At 44.7% G+C, this 15,451-nt stretch overlaps 1 protein-coding gene across 1 annotated transcript in view; it reads right to left on the bottom strand.

Annotated features, from left to right (window-relative positions):
• Positions 1-15,451, bottom strand: part of SPTBN5 (spectrin beta, non-erythrocytic 5) — a gene marked incomplete at its 5' end in the record, with an annotated part of 149,319 nt that overhangs the window by 92,049 nt on the left and 41,819 nt on the right. Inside the window, 9 exons of the mRNA XM_084629808.1 lie at positions 2,313-2,445; positions 4,118-4,281; positions 5,707-5,823; positions 7,298-7,498; positions 8,477-8,663; positions 10,850-11,076; positions 11,549-11,713; positions 12,197-12,367; positions 13,726-13,825. Coding sequence (XP_084485934.1) covers positions 2,313-2,445; positions 4,118-4,281; positions 5,707-5,823; positions 7,298-7,498; positions 8,477-8,663; positions 10,850-11,076; positions 11,549-11,713; positions 12,197-12,367; positions 13,726-13,825 — 1,465 coding nt within the window. The remainder of the gene's footprint in view (positions 1-2,312; positions 2,446-4,117; positions 4,282-5,706; positions 5,824-7,297; positions 7,499-8,476; positions 8,664-10,849; positions 11,077-11,548; positions 11,714-12,196; positions 12,368-13,725; positions 13,826-15,451) is intronic.

Below are 15,451 nucleotides of genomic sequence, written 5' to 3'. Positions count from 1 at the left end.
TAGGTAGTTAGATGTCTACCCATTAATATTTGTGACCAAAATCTATTAAATGGACACTACTTTAAGTATCTGGTGATCAAAACATAGAGTGGACCTGAGCCACAATGCTCAGCACTGGGAGTGGATCCAAATCTCAATTTCCCAAAGCATAGGCATTTTAGGATTCAGTGTTCCAGTATGACTCATTACAGAGACAGACCCAAGTCACTGTGCACAGATCCAGTCCTGTAATCAATTCCAAAACTCCTGTTGAAAATGTTTGTGGCAGGAGTTGGAGTCAGAGTTCCAATTCTGGCTCATCACCAATTGAAAATCATTCATTAATGTTCACGATGCACTTTGAGAACCTTGGAAGGAATGGACTGTATATTATGAAATAGTATGACGTAAATGACATAATCATGCAGTGACTGTCAGGGCTAGAAAATCCCTCATGGGTCATCTAGTCTACCTCTCGTATACCAATTAGGACTATCCTCTAAGTAGTAGTAATCTCCTAATGGTGAACATCACCCTTGTGCAGAAGGCCTACACAAGACCTCTTCAGCACTTAAGTGTTACTAAACTGTAACTGTCTTTAATGCTATTGCTTCAGTTATTTCCCTTGGAAAAATTTTCCATTATAATAAAATTCAGTGATTGACCAAAGTCCACTCTTTATTCTCCGAACAGGGTACAGCACAAGCATGTTATGGTAAGTGAACCCCACTTAGGATGGGACATAGCTCAGTCTCCATGGTCTATTCAATCCATGCTCTAACAACTACAGTGCCAACTGTGTCGGTGGTTTTTGTGATGTAGACTTCTGTCAGCTAGGCACTGAATGAAAGCCACTCCTACCAAGGTCAACCCTAATGAATATAACTTAATCAGCCACGCAAAATACCAGTGTTTCAGAAAACAAAGTCTCACAACAAATAGTTTTGAACAGTTATACAGAAAACCCTCCCATCTGAAGCCTTCGCCTCAGGCTTCCTTCACAATTCTGATGTAAACCTTCTTCTCAGGCCTAGCTCATTTCACTTACCCCTTCCTCCGAGGACTACTCCCAACCTCTTTTAACAGGAGTCAACACTCACTTAGCTCTTTTTTAGCCAGCTCCTCTTGTAATAGGGTGGACGTGTTAGTCAACCCTGCCAGCCTGTTACAGCCAATGAAACTTTTATTTTCTAAGTGTTGTTATTTTTTCCTTTAATAGCTCATTTGCATTTTCTCTTGATCAGCGTTATTCCTTATTTTATTACCTTCATTCCTCTCCTCTCTTCTACCCCCATCCATACTGCTGTCATGATTTTCACTAACTATGACATACTTTACAGAGACAAAATAGATGAGGTAACATCTTTTATTGGACCAACTTCTGCTGGTGAAAGATACAAGCTTTCCAGCTTACACAAGAGCTCTTATTTAGGTCTGGGAAAGGTACTCAGAGTGTCACAGCTAAACACAAGGTGAAACAGATTGTTTAACATAAGGAGTCAACATGTTGCAAGAGACCATTCAAGGTGAAGTGGGCAGTTAATACTTCTGAAGTTGGAGGACAAAGGTGGGTCAGTGGGTTATAGATTGTTGTAATCAGCCATAAATCCAGTGTCTCTAGTAGTCAGTCTATGATTTTTCATGTCTAACAAAGTTATGAATTTAAGCTCCCAGGCTTGTCTTTTAAAAGTGTTGTGCAGGTTTCCTTTGAGGATGAGGACTGAGAGGTCAGATATGGAGTGACTGTTTCGTGAAAAGTGTTTGCCCACGGGTGATGTGGTGATCTTGTCTGTTATCATTTTTCTGTGTAAATTCATTTGAAAGCAAAGTGGCTGTCTGGTTTCACCCCCATAGCTGTTATTGGGTCGTATGGTGCACTGCCTGAGGTACAGCACATGTTGTGATAGGCATATGTAGACCCCCGGATCTTAAAAGGTGTGTTGTGGGGGGTGTTGATCATTGTAGCAGTGGAAATATGTCTTGCAGGTTTTGCATCTGCTATTCTGGGAGGGTCTGGTGCCACTTTGAGTTGGTGGGTACTACTCTGTGGGGAGCTTGCTTCTGATGATGACCTTGGAGAGATTCAAGGGTTGTTGGAAGGCTGGAAGAGGGGATTGGGGAAAGATTCCTTTCAGGGTGCGGTCACCATCGAGTATGGGTCATAACTACTTAATGATACCCCGTATGGGTTCCAATGCAGGGTGAGAGATGACAACTAGCAGCGTGTGGTCAGAGGACTTTTTTTTTCTTTATACACAGTCACACTCCATACCTGACATTTTTACAGTATGAAATCAGGTAAACTTTGCTTGTGTTTGTTACCATTAACTCACCAGGACATGTTCATAATCACTGCCATAATCATCAGAGCTGGCCACCTGCCTCTGCTGATTGATCCAGTCCTGCAGGTCCTCATACTCCCTCAGATACTCATGCAGACCAAGAGTTTCATCTAGCTTCTTCCCTCTGTTTAGAGAGAGCAACAGGGAGAAATCGGAATATAAATATCTACACAATGCATAAAATAAGGAAGAGAATGAGGGGCTCTCTCCAAGAAAGAAAATTAGGTTCATGATCTGAGAGTTCTCACAATAACCCCAAAGACTGGAAATCAAGTTTGAAGGATGGTAGCCTGTAGCTCTGTCAACCTCTTTACCATTCCCCAGCATTGGCTAACTGAGCTTTGCTCTGCCCGGATACTAGCCACAGCACAGGAAAATTCCCTCCATTTTTTCCTGATCATTTTTATTTCTACGGATAAATGCGATACTTACGAAAGTGAGAAGGAAATCCACACTACATAGAGTGAGGCTCAGCGAGGCAAGTGCTGGGAAAATCACCTTACGTAGCTCTGCTAATGTTGCCCAACAAGCAACATTCCCACAATTCGCTGCACTTCCCTGAGCAAAGATTGCCAGATTGTTTAGGTCTCTAGTGGTACAGTCAAACATATTTTAAGGACTAGGTGGAGATAAAATAGACCAACTTTCCAGCTGTTAATGTGCCTGGCCAATCAGAACCATGGAAATGGCAGTATTCCCCCAACTCTTGGGACTTTATTGCAAGTCTCCCAATATTTGGTGTTCTTCCTGAAGATAAATCTCCCAGTGATGCACTGCTGTCTCTCCTCTGTTTGAATCACAACTGTGCATCCTGGGAGACATAGTCCAGCCAGTGAAGACCAGATGAGGCACCAGAGCAGCTCACGCTCACACTGTTCAATGTCAAAATGAGACCAAACAAATCATTGCTATTCTGCCCATCACACCAAAACCAAATATTTGACAATTCATTTTTTTCTGAACTTTCCATTCCATGAACAATTTCAATGTTTCAACTTTTTTGTGAGGAATCAGGCTGAAAACAATTGTTGACGTATCAGAACTTCCTGTGCCTCTGTAAATTCCAACTTTCAACTAGGCATGTCTCATTACTAATCTTACGAACTTCCTGGCTCTCTCTGAATGACATTTCTGTGGGGCAAGAAATTAAACAATTCAGGTATATATTTGCTTCTTCCTAGTGCTAAATTTGGAGAGCTCTCTTGGTTTTGAGCATCTAGTCATAAATGGGGGAAGTGACTAATATTACAGGATGAAAGCCCTCTTGTATTAACAAATCCTCAGTCTTAAGGGAAGGTGTAATTCTATCATTACATCTGTCCATTTGGGTAACGCACCAAGAAAACAATAGGCACCACTTCCAGAAATACAATTCCTTTGTTCCACCTGTGAAGTTAGACTCCAACAAGCAGGCAGATGAATAAGTATGTGAGATAATCCAGAATCCAAAATCACTTTGCTCGAGGATGAAGAACAGAAAAGGGGAAATGGGAGGAATTAGCATCTTCAATAGTAAAGAAATCTTATTGAACAGCTCAGGTGCAACAAATGTACAGTTCTTTTTTTTATAATTATTTGTGTAGCACCTCAGTACTGCACAGGATACAAATATAGACAGTCCATTTCCTGGAGAGCTCACAATGAAACAGACAGAAGAGATATGGGGCATGATCCAAAGCCCACTGAGATCAGTGGAAAGACTCCACTGCCTGCAATGGCCTTTGAATCAAACCCAGGATGCATTAAGGGACCCAGAAGAGGCAGGTAGTAGAGACAATTATTTTTCTAGCCCATACCTTGCTGTGGCCAGCTCCAGTAACTCCCGGAGCTTAGAGTGAACTTGTTCCTGTGGGGCATCAACCTCATCAAACTGGATGGAGCCAGGGAGAGGAAGGGTTTTGGCAGTTTTACCCAGCTCTAGCATCAAATTCTTGTAAACCTCAATTTCATGTTCCAATGCCTGATAGCAAGAAAAAAAATAGCAGAGTAAGTTACCCAGTCCCTACAGTCCATTAACCTTGGCAGCAGCATCAGCCATGACCAGTGAGGCACCAAAAGGAGAAGTCCAGATTTCCAAAGCAGGATACAGGCTTTCCCTGACACAAACATTCTTAGTTAATATTTTTACTAACTTTTTCATAAAAAATACAACGCCTAAGCAAATAAACACAACTAGAGAGGCCTGCTACATGGCTGGAAAGGGAAAGATATTCCCAGAATAATGACTAATCTATCTCTGTTTTCAACTCTGGAGCAAAGTAGGGCATCCCTATCTCCCTTTGTGACTAAACACTGCACAGCAAGACATAGTTGGTGCTTTGCTCACAGAAATGAGACTCCAGATCTCTCAGTTTTGTTTTCCAAGTCAAGCTCTTTCCAGATGCAACAGTACATTGAGTTTGTCCTTCCAGTACTGATCCAGGGATTAGTGTGAATGCACACAGACAAATCAATTCTGAATTGCAGACATGTCAGTTTCAAGCAACTGAAAATAAAATTTAAAAAATCCTCTAGATAGTCAGACCCCTTGTTGATCCGATCAGTAGAAAGCTTCAGACAGACAATCTGGCAGACCATGCTGCCACCATAGAGAATTTAAGCAGGGCACTGCTTAGGAAGGAAGCCTTCCCTGACATTAACTTTGGGGAAAACCAACCAGGGCAGTGGTGGGCAACCTTCGGCTGCTCACCAGTGAACTAGGGGAAAGAAAGAGAAATGAATGGATTTCTAAAGGTACACAGAGAAAATATTTTTCCACCCCTAATCTGAAAAAGATCCTTTTCATGCTCAGTGTGTGTAAAATGGCATGGGATGAATGGCCCGGCTTCCTTTGGAGTGAGAGACGTCATTCTACATGTTTCTTCATTTTAAAACTTCTACCACCCAGAACTGGGTTTGGGGATGAAAAGTTCTTTATGTCCCTGTTAAAGAATGGATGGTCCCTGCATTCCTCCCACCCCTTGCTTTATAGCCCCTGCCCTCAACATCCTGCATCCTGAACATACTTTAAGTTGAGACAGACTGAGAAGTCCTCAGCAGCCTGCATCATCGCTCTTTAATCAGTCAGAATTAATGGTGTTAAACAATGTGAGACATTTCTTTTACTCTCAGGGCCTGTGAACTACCTCTGTGTCACTCCTAGACTCTGCTATTCCAAGGAATGACACACAAAGACCAAGAAAAATTTGCCATTAAACCATTGCTTTATCTATAAGAGCCAGCCTTCTCCAAAGACAGACACTCAATCTTCAAACCCTTTAAGTCAGGATCTTTCCTACAGTTCGTCCCAAGCAGGCTCCCCTGACTAGGAGGGACCACTATAGTCTCTGAATGGTCTATGCTACATTCCTCAAGAATAATTACCTTGGCAATAACACTCAGTTACCTTGTGTTTCTTGAGGAGTTTCAGAGTTGCAGCCTCATCTTTGCCATAGTCTTTGCTGGTCACAAATGGAAGCTTTTCTGATACCCAAGTCTCCAGGTCTGAGGTATTCAGTAAAAACTACCAATTAAAAATACAGTTATTTCCCTCACAATGTTAATGTCTCTCCTTCAATCTGATAAACTCTAACTGCAGATTGCACTATAAAATAAACTGTTCCTTTGGGGGTCAATCTCAAGAAATTCAATTCTGGATGATATCATGTCCTTCACTGTTTCCACATATTCTAGGCTGCAGACCTGTGTAAGCACCATTTGTGCTCAGTAATAGGTGCAGGGGCACAAAGGATTAGCTTTTAGCCCTTTTACTCAAGAAGATGCTCTTTCAGATAGCAAGTTAAGCTACAGGGACTGGTTTTATTGTTACTGCCTGCAATATACTAGCAGGATCTTGGACACACTGTTGTATCAAAACTTGTGCAGAAGGACAAGGCCAGATCTGGAGGATCTCATTTTAAAAAAGGCCTCTTTTAGGGTATTAAACCCCTAGAATTAATTTTGAGTGCCCCAGCTCTTTCCCTTCACATCAGTATCCAGTATTTGCTGCTTTCGCTTGACCTTTTCACTGTTGGTGCCTGGCACTCTATAACACCAACTTTGCACTTATATACTCCCCTTTTCTGAGGAGATCAAAGTACTTTATAAATACTATAGGGCCTCATAACACCTCTACCATGAAGGCAAAGTGTTATACCTCTTTCACAGTGGGGAAAATGAGACACAGATGTGGCCAGATTATCAATGGCAAGAGTTTGAGGTGCACCAGCAAACTTTGTGCATACACCTTTGTGGAAAAAATGTATATGCAAACTGGGTTACTGCCCTGCTAATTACCCATATATGACAGAAAATCTGGATTAGCCAGAAGAGTATTCATGTGCAATTTTTAACAGGCTCATTTTAAATGCTTGCCTTTGAAACTTTGGCCCATCTTTTGTTAGGGTGAAATTTACTCTGGCATGGAGGGCCAGTTTAAGGCCCTCTGCACCACTGAAACCCCAATTTGGGGCTGTGTGTGGATACTGCCAATCCAAGTGGCTAGTAAGGGGAACATGTGTACCCCATGTGCACCACTAAGGGGATCTGTTATACATAGGGCCTGATCCACATCCCACTGAAGTCAAAGGAATTCCCTCCAGTGACTTCAGAGCGTTGGGATAAGGCCCACTGACTGGAGAGGAGGGCAGAGATGGTGGTGAAATAGGAGCAGACCAGGCAGGAACCAAAAGACCTGCAATGATATGGATCCAGTTGTCCTATCTCACCGAGCGAGTGGTGGGGCCAGGCTGTAGCTAGTGCTCCAGGCGACTAGAATACCAAATTCCGATAGGAGACACTGCTACAGCTCTGCATCCCGACCCGCCTCCCCAGTCCTGCCCAGTGCCCACCACCCACAGTGCTCTGGCTTTATGTGGAGGAAGCGAATTTCAGCCCTAATGGCCTGAGACCTTAAACCAGGTTTGCTTTCTGTGTAAATCACTTTGTTCTCCTCTTAGCCCGAAAAAACGTTGGTGTCACTTTGCTGTGAGCCATACCTGCTGGAAGCCAACAGAATGCTGCAGCTGCTTCAGCCTCTCTTCACAGGCCTTCTCCAGCTCCGCCCAGCTGTTGCTGAGCTCCTGGCATTTCTCCTTTATTCTCTGAAATGAAGAGTGCTTGCACCCAGTCACAGTCTTTCCCTTCTCCAACACCCTCTGAACTTGCTGTTTGTGGGCATTCACTTCTGCCTGTAATTCCTAGGGTGGGGGAGAGAGGGAGAGAAGAGTAAGTGAGGGCAGGACAGTATGCAAGAAAGTGGAGCACAGTTGTCAGAAGTGGGAAATTAGAAGCGCGTACATAGTTTGCAAGACACAGTGGGTCTCTATCTAGATGCTCCCTTAAGATGAGCTGCTTCTGGGGTAACCTACCAAAATGCAACCTTCTGTTGCCAATAGAAGAGGAACACGTGCACCAGAGTCTAGCTCATCAGCATGATGCTGTCTGCTAAGGCTAGAAAGCAGCAGGGCTAACAGATATCTGTGAAAGACAACTAAAAACCACAAAGCAAATTCCACAGAAATCTTACTCTGTTAAACTGTCATTTCACAGTTACACTGCTGTCTTCAAAAGTTTTTATGTCAGTCATCGCACTAGAGTGAAGTTTAAATATCTGTTTTATGTTGTCCTGGAGACTGCAGTGTGCATGCATCTCTCTCTGACACTAACTCCCTGATGAGAATAGTAATTATATAGTCAAAACACAAGCAAGCAAGGAATAGCAGAAGTATTCCACCCAGAAAAGAGCAAAATCATTCATTATATTTAGTGTGTAATGCATCAGTCTAAGAATTTTTAATGCAAAACTAGTGATTTCCTCATAATACTGTGAGAAGAATGGTTTCTGCAGGAATTGATAGATACTTCAGTTTCATCAGAAATTCCATGTTCACTCTGAAAATCCTCCATTATATGGCTGGATCATATGCATGTCTCAAGTTATTGGAATTACTTAACTGGGACAGTGTCAAATATTTAGTTCTCGAGATTGCATGCCAGGGAGAGTTTAGCTTTAATAACAGTTGTCTCCTTCTGCTTAGTGGGCTCATTTGTAACGGCATTCTGGGTGGCAAAAGGGAAATGTGTAGCTGTAGGTTTCTAGGTGTGGGGGCAATAGGGTGTCTGATATACACTTTGCTCCCATCACACCTATAGAAGGGGTAACAGAAAGCAGTTACCTTGTGTTTGTGGAGCAGGCTTTGAGCCATATCCAAGGACTTGCCACAGTTGGTGGAGTTGGCAATGAGCAATCGTTCACTGATCCAATTCATCTCCATGTCATAGTAATGGTAGAACTGGTACAGATCCACTGTTGCCTGCAGCAGCTGGTGCCTCTCATCAAGAGGCACCTGCAAAGACTTAAACCTGAGAATCACATGTTAAAGTGCAGTTATCTCCAGAGTCATCTGAGGGAATCACCTGTGAACCTGCAGTGCAGGCTCTGACAGGCCAGACACTTTCCCATGCTACTAACTCTCCCTGACTGGCACTGTACACATACAGAATGCCTTCTCAGTAGGGCTGCTCTTGGCACACATATCTGTATGTAAGTTATGTGATATGGTAAGTGTACACATTACAAAGGAGAGCAGGCAGGCAGGGGTAGCAGGTTTGTATAATTTTTGGTCGTGCCCAGAACGGGTCCAAGTCCCACCCCCCACACCTGCCTTGTAAGCTGATATATATTTTTTTAAATAATGTAAAAATGTGAGGGCTCTGGGGTGATGCTGGTGATGAGGGATTTGGGGTGTTGGAAGGGCTCAGGAAGAGGGTTGGGGGGTGGCAGTGAGGGCTGCGAGGTGGGGCTGGGGATGAGGGGGTCACCGTGCAGGCGGGGGATCAGGGCCGGCTCTGGCTTGGGGTGCAGCCTCTGGGATGGGGCAGGGCTGGGGATGACGAGTTTGGGGTGCAGGCAGGTGCCCCGGGGCTGGGGCCAAAGAGGAGTACTCCACCCAGCTCTCTCCCTGCCGGTAGCAGCGAGCTCCGGTGGAGGGACCCCACTCTCCTCCCCAGCAGCACACTCACCTTGCACCACTGTCACTGCACGTGCTCCTAGGGCCCCTCTCAGGTCCAGGAATCCCCCTCGCCTCCCCAGTGGTGGGTGCCGGGGGAAGAGGGCTGCCATCACGCATGCGCCTCCTCCCCTACTGCTGCCCCTCACTGTAGCCTCACTGGGGGTGAGGGATGGGGCTTCCCCTTGCCCAGCGTGGGGCAGGAGTGGGGACTGCGGGCAGGGGCCCCCCGGTGCTGGTGGAGGGTCCCGTTGGAAAAGGGAAGGGTCCATCCATTGGAGGTGGAAGGGCAGGGTCAGGGTCAGCGTCAGCCTGGGTCAGCCTGCCCCAGCACTAGTGGTGCGGGGTGCTAGGACCCTGCGGCGGCAGTTGATGCCAGGAGTCGGCAGAACGGAGTACAGCACAGAGCAGCAGGGGGAAGCCGCACGCTGCCCAGGGCTCAGGCAGGGTCGTTTGGGAGAGGCGCATGGGGGCAGCAGACGGGGCCGGGGGAGAGACCTGGCCCTGAACATCGGTGGAGCCAGGCCCCGTGCCCTGAATATTGATGGAGTATGGGCACCACGGGCCCATATCATTCGCAGCCCCAGCAGGCAATCCTACATTAATCTGTGTGCAGTCGGTGCACTTGCACAGGGCCCCCAACTCAGGGAGTCTGATGACACGGTTAAAAACAAACAAACCAACCCACATAGACAGAAAAAAAAAACCCCAACAACCTAGGGCCACAAAGGGGGCAGGGCATCACAGGAGGAGGGCTCTGTCTGAATGCTGTGGCAAGAGCCAATGGGCCAGAATGGAGAGTGGGACCAGCCCTGTAGGACAGGAGACACTGTAGAGTGACTTCAGGGTGGGCACAATTCCCCCCTCCAAGGCCTCCCACGCCAGGGGGCAAAACCCTACCCCCAACCTCCCAGGGACACCCACACCACTATGGCAGGCCCCCAATTACCAGAGTGCACAGGGCCCTAAAATTCTTTAATCCAGCCCTGCAAACAGATTTAGAAAGCAGGAGTACAGTTTAACACCCACTCTAAACAATCAATTCTGCTCCATCTTAACCAGCGTTGGGAATACAGGAAACTGGAATTTACTTTTTGACATTGTTATTGTGTTAAATTAGTGTGTTTGTGGGGGAAATGAGATTCACTTTTGGAGACGTTGGTTCAAATCAGTCTCAGTTCACAAGCAAAATGAGTTGTAATGGTCTGAACCTAGTTACCATTAAATGTTGGACTACCTCACACTTTAGCAAGAATTTGGTAAGATTGGCAAGGAAGCCAAGGACTGGAATGGCAGGAGTGTCGCAGATTGAGGGTCACTAGCAGAACCTGAGGCAGGGGAGCAGGCAGTTGTAAAACTGAAGTGTGTTAACATAGTTTTGTGGCAGAAGCTTGTAGCAGAAGGAATGCCTGGCTGGCTGGCTGAGAGACAGTCTTTTCTAGTGGTTAGAACAGGAGATGAGGAATCAAGAACTAAAGTTCTGTTCCGAGCTCTGCCACTAATTCATTTCTCCCAACAAGCGAGAGAACACTCGCTCACCTTTCCAGATATTTCTGTGTCTCATCCAGAATCTTCTGGGAATCAAAATGATTGGTTGCCATTTTCTTGGCACAGGACACAATGGAGTTCATTTTCTCAGACAACTCCCCCGTCTCCTTTTCCAGTTGACTGTGCTGCTTGAGCAGATTGCGGCTGGAGCGCAGGTCATGGCCTGTCTCTGCATCCTGAAGAACCTTCTCAATCTTTTCTATCTTCTTTTTTGCATCCTACAAGGAGCAGATGAACATGTGCTTCCTGGAACATTTTGAGGTGTACATTTTTTTCACGTTTATCCCTGTCCCAGCCCCTTAAACAGGTTTCCCAAAATCCAACCCTTGGAATATTTCAAGTGACAAAATATTTAACAATATCTTTACGCTCAGAGATCCACAACTGTAGTTGCACCACCGCCAGAGTTCCCTTAGTGATGGTAATGCACAACTTCACAGCCTGGAGGCTTTCTTACTTCATTCTCCTACAAGCTTAGGATCCTTGGTATGCTGAGGCCATATAAAACTCCCCGTGTGACAATTATCGCTTTGGTGCTGGGAAAATCTAAAATTAAGTCTTCAACAGGATGGGATCTTTAGGGGCTGCTCTGTTTCCAAATCTTTGTGATGAGCTTTCTGTGGCAACTGACAACATGGAGAGCAACAGATCAGCCCAGTCCCTCCCCTCTGAAATCAATCACCACCTGACCTGGAGGAGTTCCATCAGCTGTTCTTGCTGTCCGGCCTGTCTCAGTTTGTCTCCTCGCTCTAACATCTTGTTGTACAATTTCTCCCACTTCTTCTTCAGCTCTGACATCTTGTCCCGGATAGAATCTGCAGCATAATGGTCATCTTGAATCAGCTGATTTCCAATCTGAGGAAATATATTTTATTATTCAAAGGTCTCAAAAAGGGGCACAATCAATTCTAATCTTAACAACTTTGATACTTGTGTTTGTTTCTTTCCAATTAATACCATGCAGCCTGAAGCTTTCTCCTACATCAAACCTACCATACCGAAAAACATGGAATGATTCACATTGCTGAGCCCCATCTGAAATTACCACTATCACAGGAAAATAACCAGACAAAATAATAACTCCCTCACTGTATATAATTTGTCTTCACCCCACCACACCTTTACCTGCCATGCTAAGATTTGCAAACTTGGTGTTAAAAAGTAATCAAGACCATCACTTAATCAAAGACGTATCTGTGGTGCGACTGGCTGTGTTGGCTACTGTGCTGTTTTACAGGCTCCTATAATCAACCAAGAAAGGCACTTTGCAAATAGAACCAAACCTATCGAACACTGGCCAAGCTGATAAACCTTTTCCAACAATGAATCCACCCTCACCATTATCAGCTCTGCAAAGTGCTTCTTGTTTGCCATCATTTCCTTCTCAGCAGCCTCATGCCACTTCAGTTTGCGCAGGATATTTGTTGGGTCACGATAGGACTCATCTGATGCAATCTTGTACTTCTCTTCCATCCATATCAGCAGCTCAGCAACATCACGGTTGAACTCCTATTAGGGACAGTTAGGATTAAATATATTTAACTCCTGATTGTACACAGACTCAAGGACACTACTTGATTGATCCACTACAGTGGATTCTGGGAACTCCTGCAGAAAATATTCGGTCCTTATTTTATCTAAGTGTTGGGGAGCCCAGTTTCTTTTAGTCTGAAAGACAATTTGCATAATCAGCGCCCTGCATTGATGGATCACAATCCTGGATTGCTGACAGACTTGGACAATCTTTTGCAGCCCTAATGTAATATCCGTGTTTCCTCCTTTGGACAATATTTCCTACCCCACTGCTTTCAGTAACCAGTGAAGACTCAGTTTTCAAGCAGAAAATGGATTTATAAAAGAGGTGACCACCATTATGACTATGCAGCTCCACGGTGGGAAGCCCAAATACCATTCATGACATTCCATTTCACATGAAAAATATGGCTAGGAGCAATGTAATAACAATGCTTCCCCATTATGTTACACATATATTATAGAAACTTTAATTTGAAGAACTTTTGGGGTAACTAAAAGAATCCTGTTAAGGATTTCCCCAATTCCCCATGACCATTCCAAGTGAAAAACTTTAATGACTAGAGTCTACAGAATGCAGAGAGGAAAATGCAAAGTTGTGCATACATAAACAAAGGTCAGGTTGAGGCCCCTTTGAAAATCAGATCCCATAAGACAAATTATTTCCTTGTCTGTGTGGTAGAATGATCGTTAAGGAAAATGTGACCAAAAAACCCAAACAGGCCAGCTCTGCTCTTACTGCCAATACACCACTTTTGCAACCATGTAGCCACATTTACATCAATGGAGTACTCTTGATTAACACTGGTGTAAGTGAGAACAGAATCAGGCTTAATGTTTTAGAAAGAAATTTTCCTACCACAGCAAGAATCTGAACCAGAGGCTTCCTCCCACTGGTTCTGGAGTATCAGCTTCTTCTCCCCAGTTATAATTTTCTGTGGGAGCACCAACCCACAGTGAAGCATTAACATATGAGCCCAGGGTGACGTTCACAAGGACATTATCTAGTGATCAAGATACCCAGGTGGTTTTTCATTAAATGTTTTCATTTCTTGTATTAATTCAACTCACGGTATACTTCACTATGGCCTAGTAGATATTCTCTGATCACTCCGACAGTGTTAAATGAGTTCTTAATGTATTTGCCAATACTCTAGTCAGCCTATATGTGGGGTCAACATTTCCTAACTTCCTGCTCCGAGGTGAAGTGGGCTGTGGCTGGGAACAGGGAGAGTGGTCAATATTTTTAGCCTTGGCTCAAGGCAACAGACAGTGTTAAATTACTGCAGTCCCAAGGTTTCCTCTGGTCAGCTCTAGTGCATCAGCCCTTTCACCTGCAGCTGAAGAGATGCAAACAGCTTCCTTTTTTTCTGTTCATTACTCTGTCTCAGTCGTTCCCATCGGTCCTGGAATGTAGCCATTCTCTCCTCGATCCTGCAGAGAAAATACGACACAGAGCTTTAATTCCCCTATCTAGAATGATGACAAGGCAATGGCACTGATCCGTCTTGGTTTCCTTGGTCATTCTTTATTGCTAGAACTTTGGGCTAGATGCTGTTGCTAAGAGTAAGGGTGTGTGTGTAAGGCTCACTACCCCATCCCTTTGCACAACCGTGCTGGGTTTTCCAAGATTGAAAGGTTGTGTGTGTGGGAGAACGGCAGCTCCACTGGGTAGCGACCGCCTCTCATGTGGAGATAGGTGGGAAAGGGATAGATGGACTGGGGGTGGGCAGTCTTATGATTATTATTAAGCACTATTGGTATTATGGTAGCTCCCCAAATGTGTTGGGCACAGTACCTTACTGTAAGTTGATACAGTCCCTGCCCTGAAAAGCTTTGTGTTTAATTCACTCCCACCCTCACAAATATTTTATTTTAAGACTTCAAGTGATGAAAAAATGAAGGATGTAGTTCATAGATACTAAGGGCAGAAGGGACCATTATGATCATCTAGTCCGACCTCCTGCACAATGCAGGCCACTGAATCTCACCCACCCACTCCTGCGAAAAACCTCTCACCTATGTCTGAGCTATTGACTTCTTCAAATCGTGGTTTAAAGACTTCAAGGAGCAGAGAATCCTCCAGCAAGTGACCCGTGCCCCATGCTACAGAGGAAGGCGGAAAACCTTCAGGGCCTCTTCCAATCTGCCCTGGAGGAAAATTCCTTCCCGACCCCAAATATGGCGATCAGCTAAACCCTGAGCATATGGGTTCAAAGGTTTGTAAAACTCTACGGTTCATTTTTGGGGCGCTTGAGTTCATAAGACATCTTCCTCTAATTTAAACACATGGAACCGATCCTCCGTTGGCGTAAATCAACAGTTCCATTGAAGCTGATGGAAACACACTAATTTACACCAGCTGAGTATCTGGCCCACGGTTGTTTTCTTTGGAGCGAGGCAATTGAACGACAAACAGACATGCCTTTAGGACAAAATGGAGACCTATGCTACAAGAACCGGGGAAAAGACTCAACAGGCGCAAACACATCTTCCACTACAGCTCAGGCAAGGGCACCATACTTTTGCATTAGAATTTCTCTTTCACCTCCTATCCATGTTCCCATAGTTCCTCTGTATTTCCTTGTTGTTGTTTTTCTTTACTTTGCTCCATTTCTCATCCTAATTTTTCTTTGGATTCTCACCGTGCTCAGCTGTGCTCCTCCCCTCCCCACTAATCTCTCCTAAGCAGAATGTGGTCCAATAACATTTAAGCGCGCGATAATGCAATACAGTGACAAACACAGCCTTCACCAAGTAAGTACAGCTTTGTACTCTTGTGTGTCTTTTGGCTATTTGCCAATACGAATTCATTTTGGGAAACTGCCAAATGCACACCCTCTCTCTTTTCATGTTTAAAATTGAACTATGCCACAGTTTGTCATGGCACTAGACACCAGAGCCAGTCCAAGCAACTTTAAGCATAATTGTAGCTTCTCAGTTTCCCCCAGCACTCTTACCTTCAAACAGTTGTGCTCTCTAAACATACAGGGCCCAATTCTCATTTACACTAAGGCCCCTTTACACGCTCTAGTACCTTAAAGGAGCCATGAATTACAC

This window comes from Lepidochelys olivacea, assembly GCF_965140295.1.
Source record: "Lepidochelys olivacea isolate rLepOli2 genome assembly, chromosome: 6".
Classification (NCBI taxonomy): Eukaryota; Metazoa; Chordata; order Testudines; family Cheloniidae; genus Lepidochelys; species Lepidochelys olivacea.
This window is presented reverse-complemented; position numbering and strand designations above follow the sequence as displayed.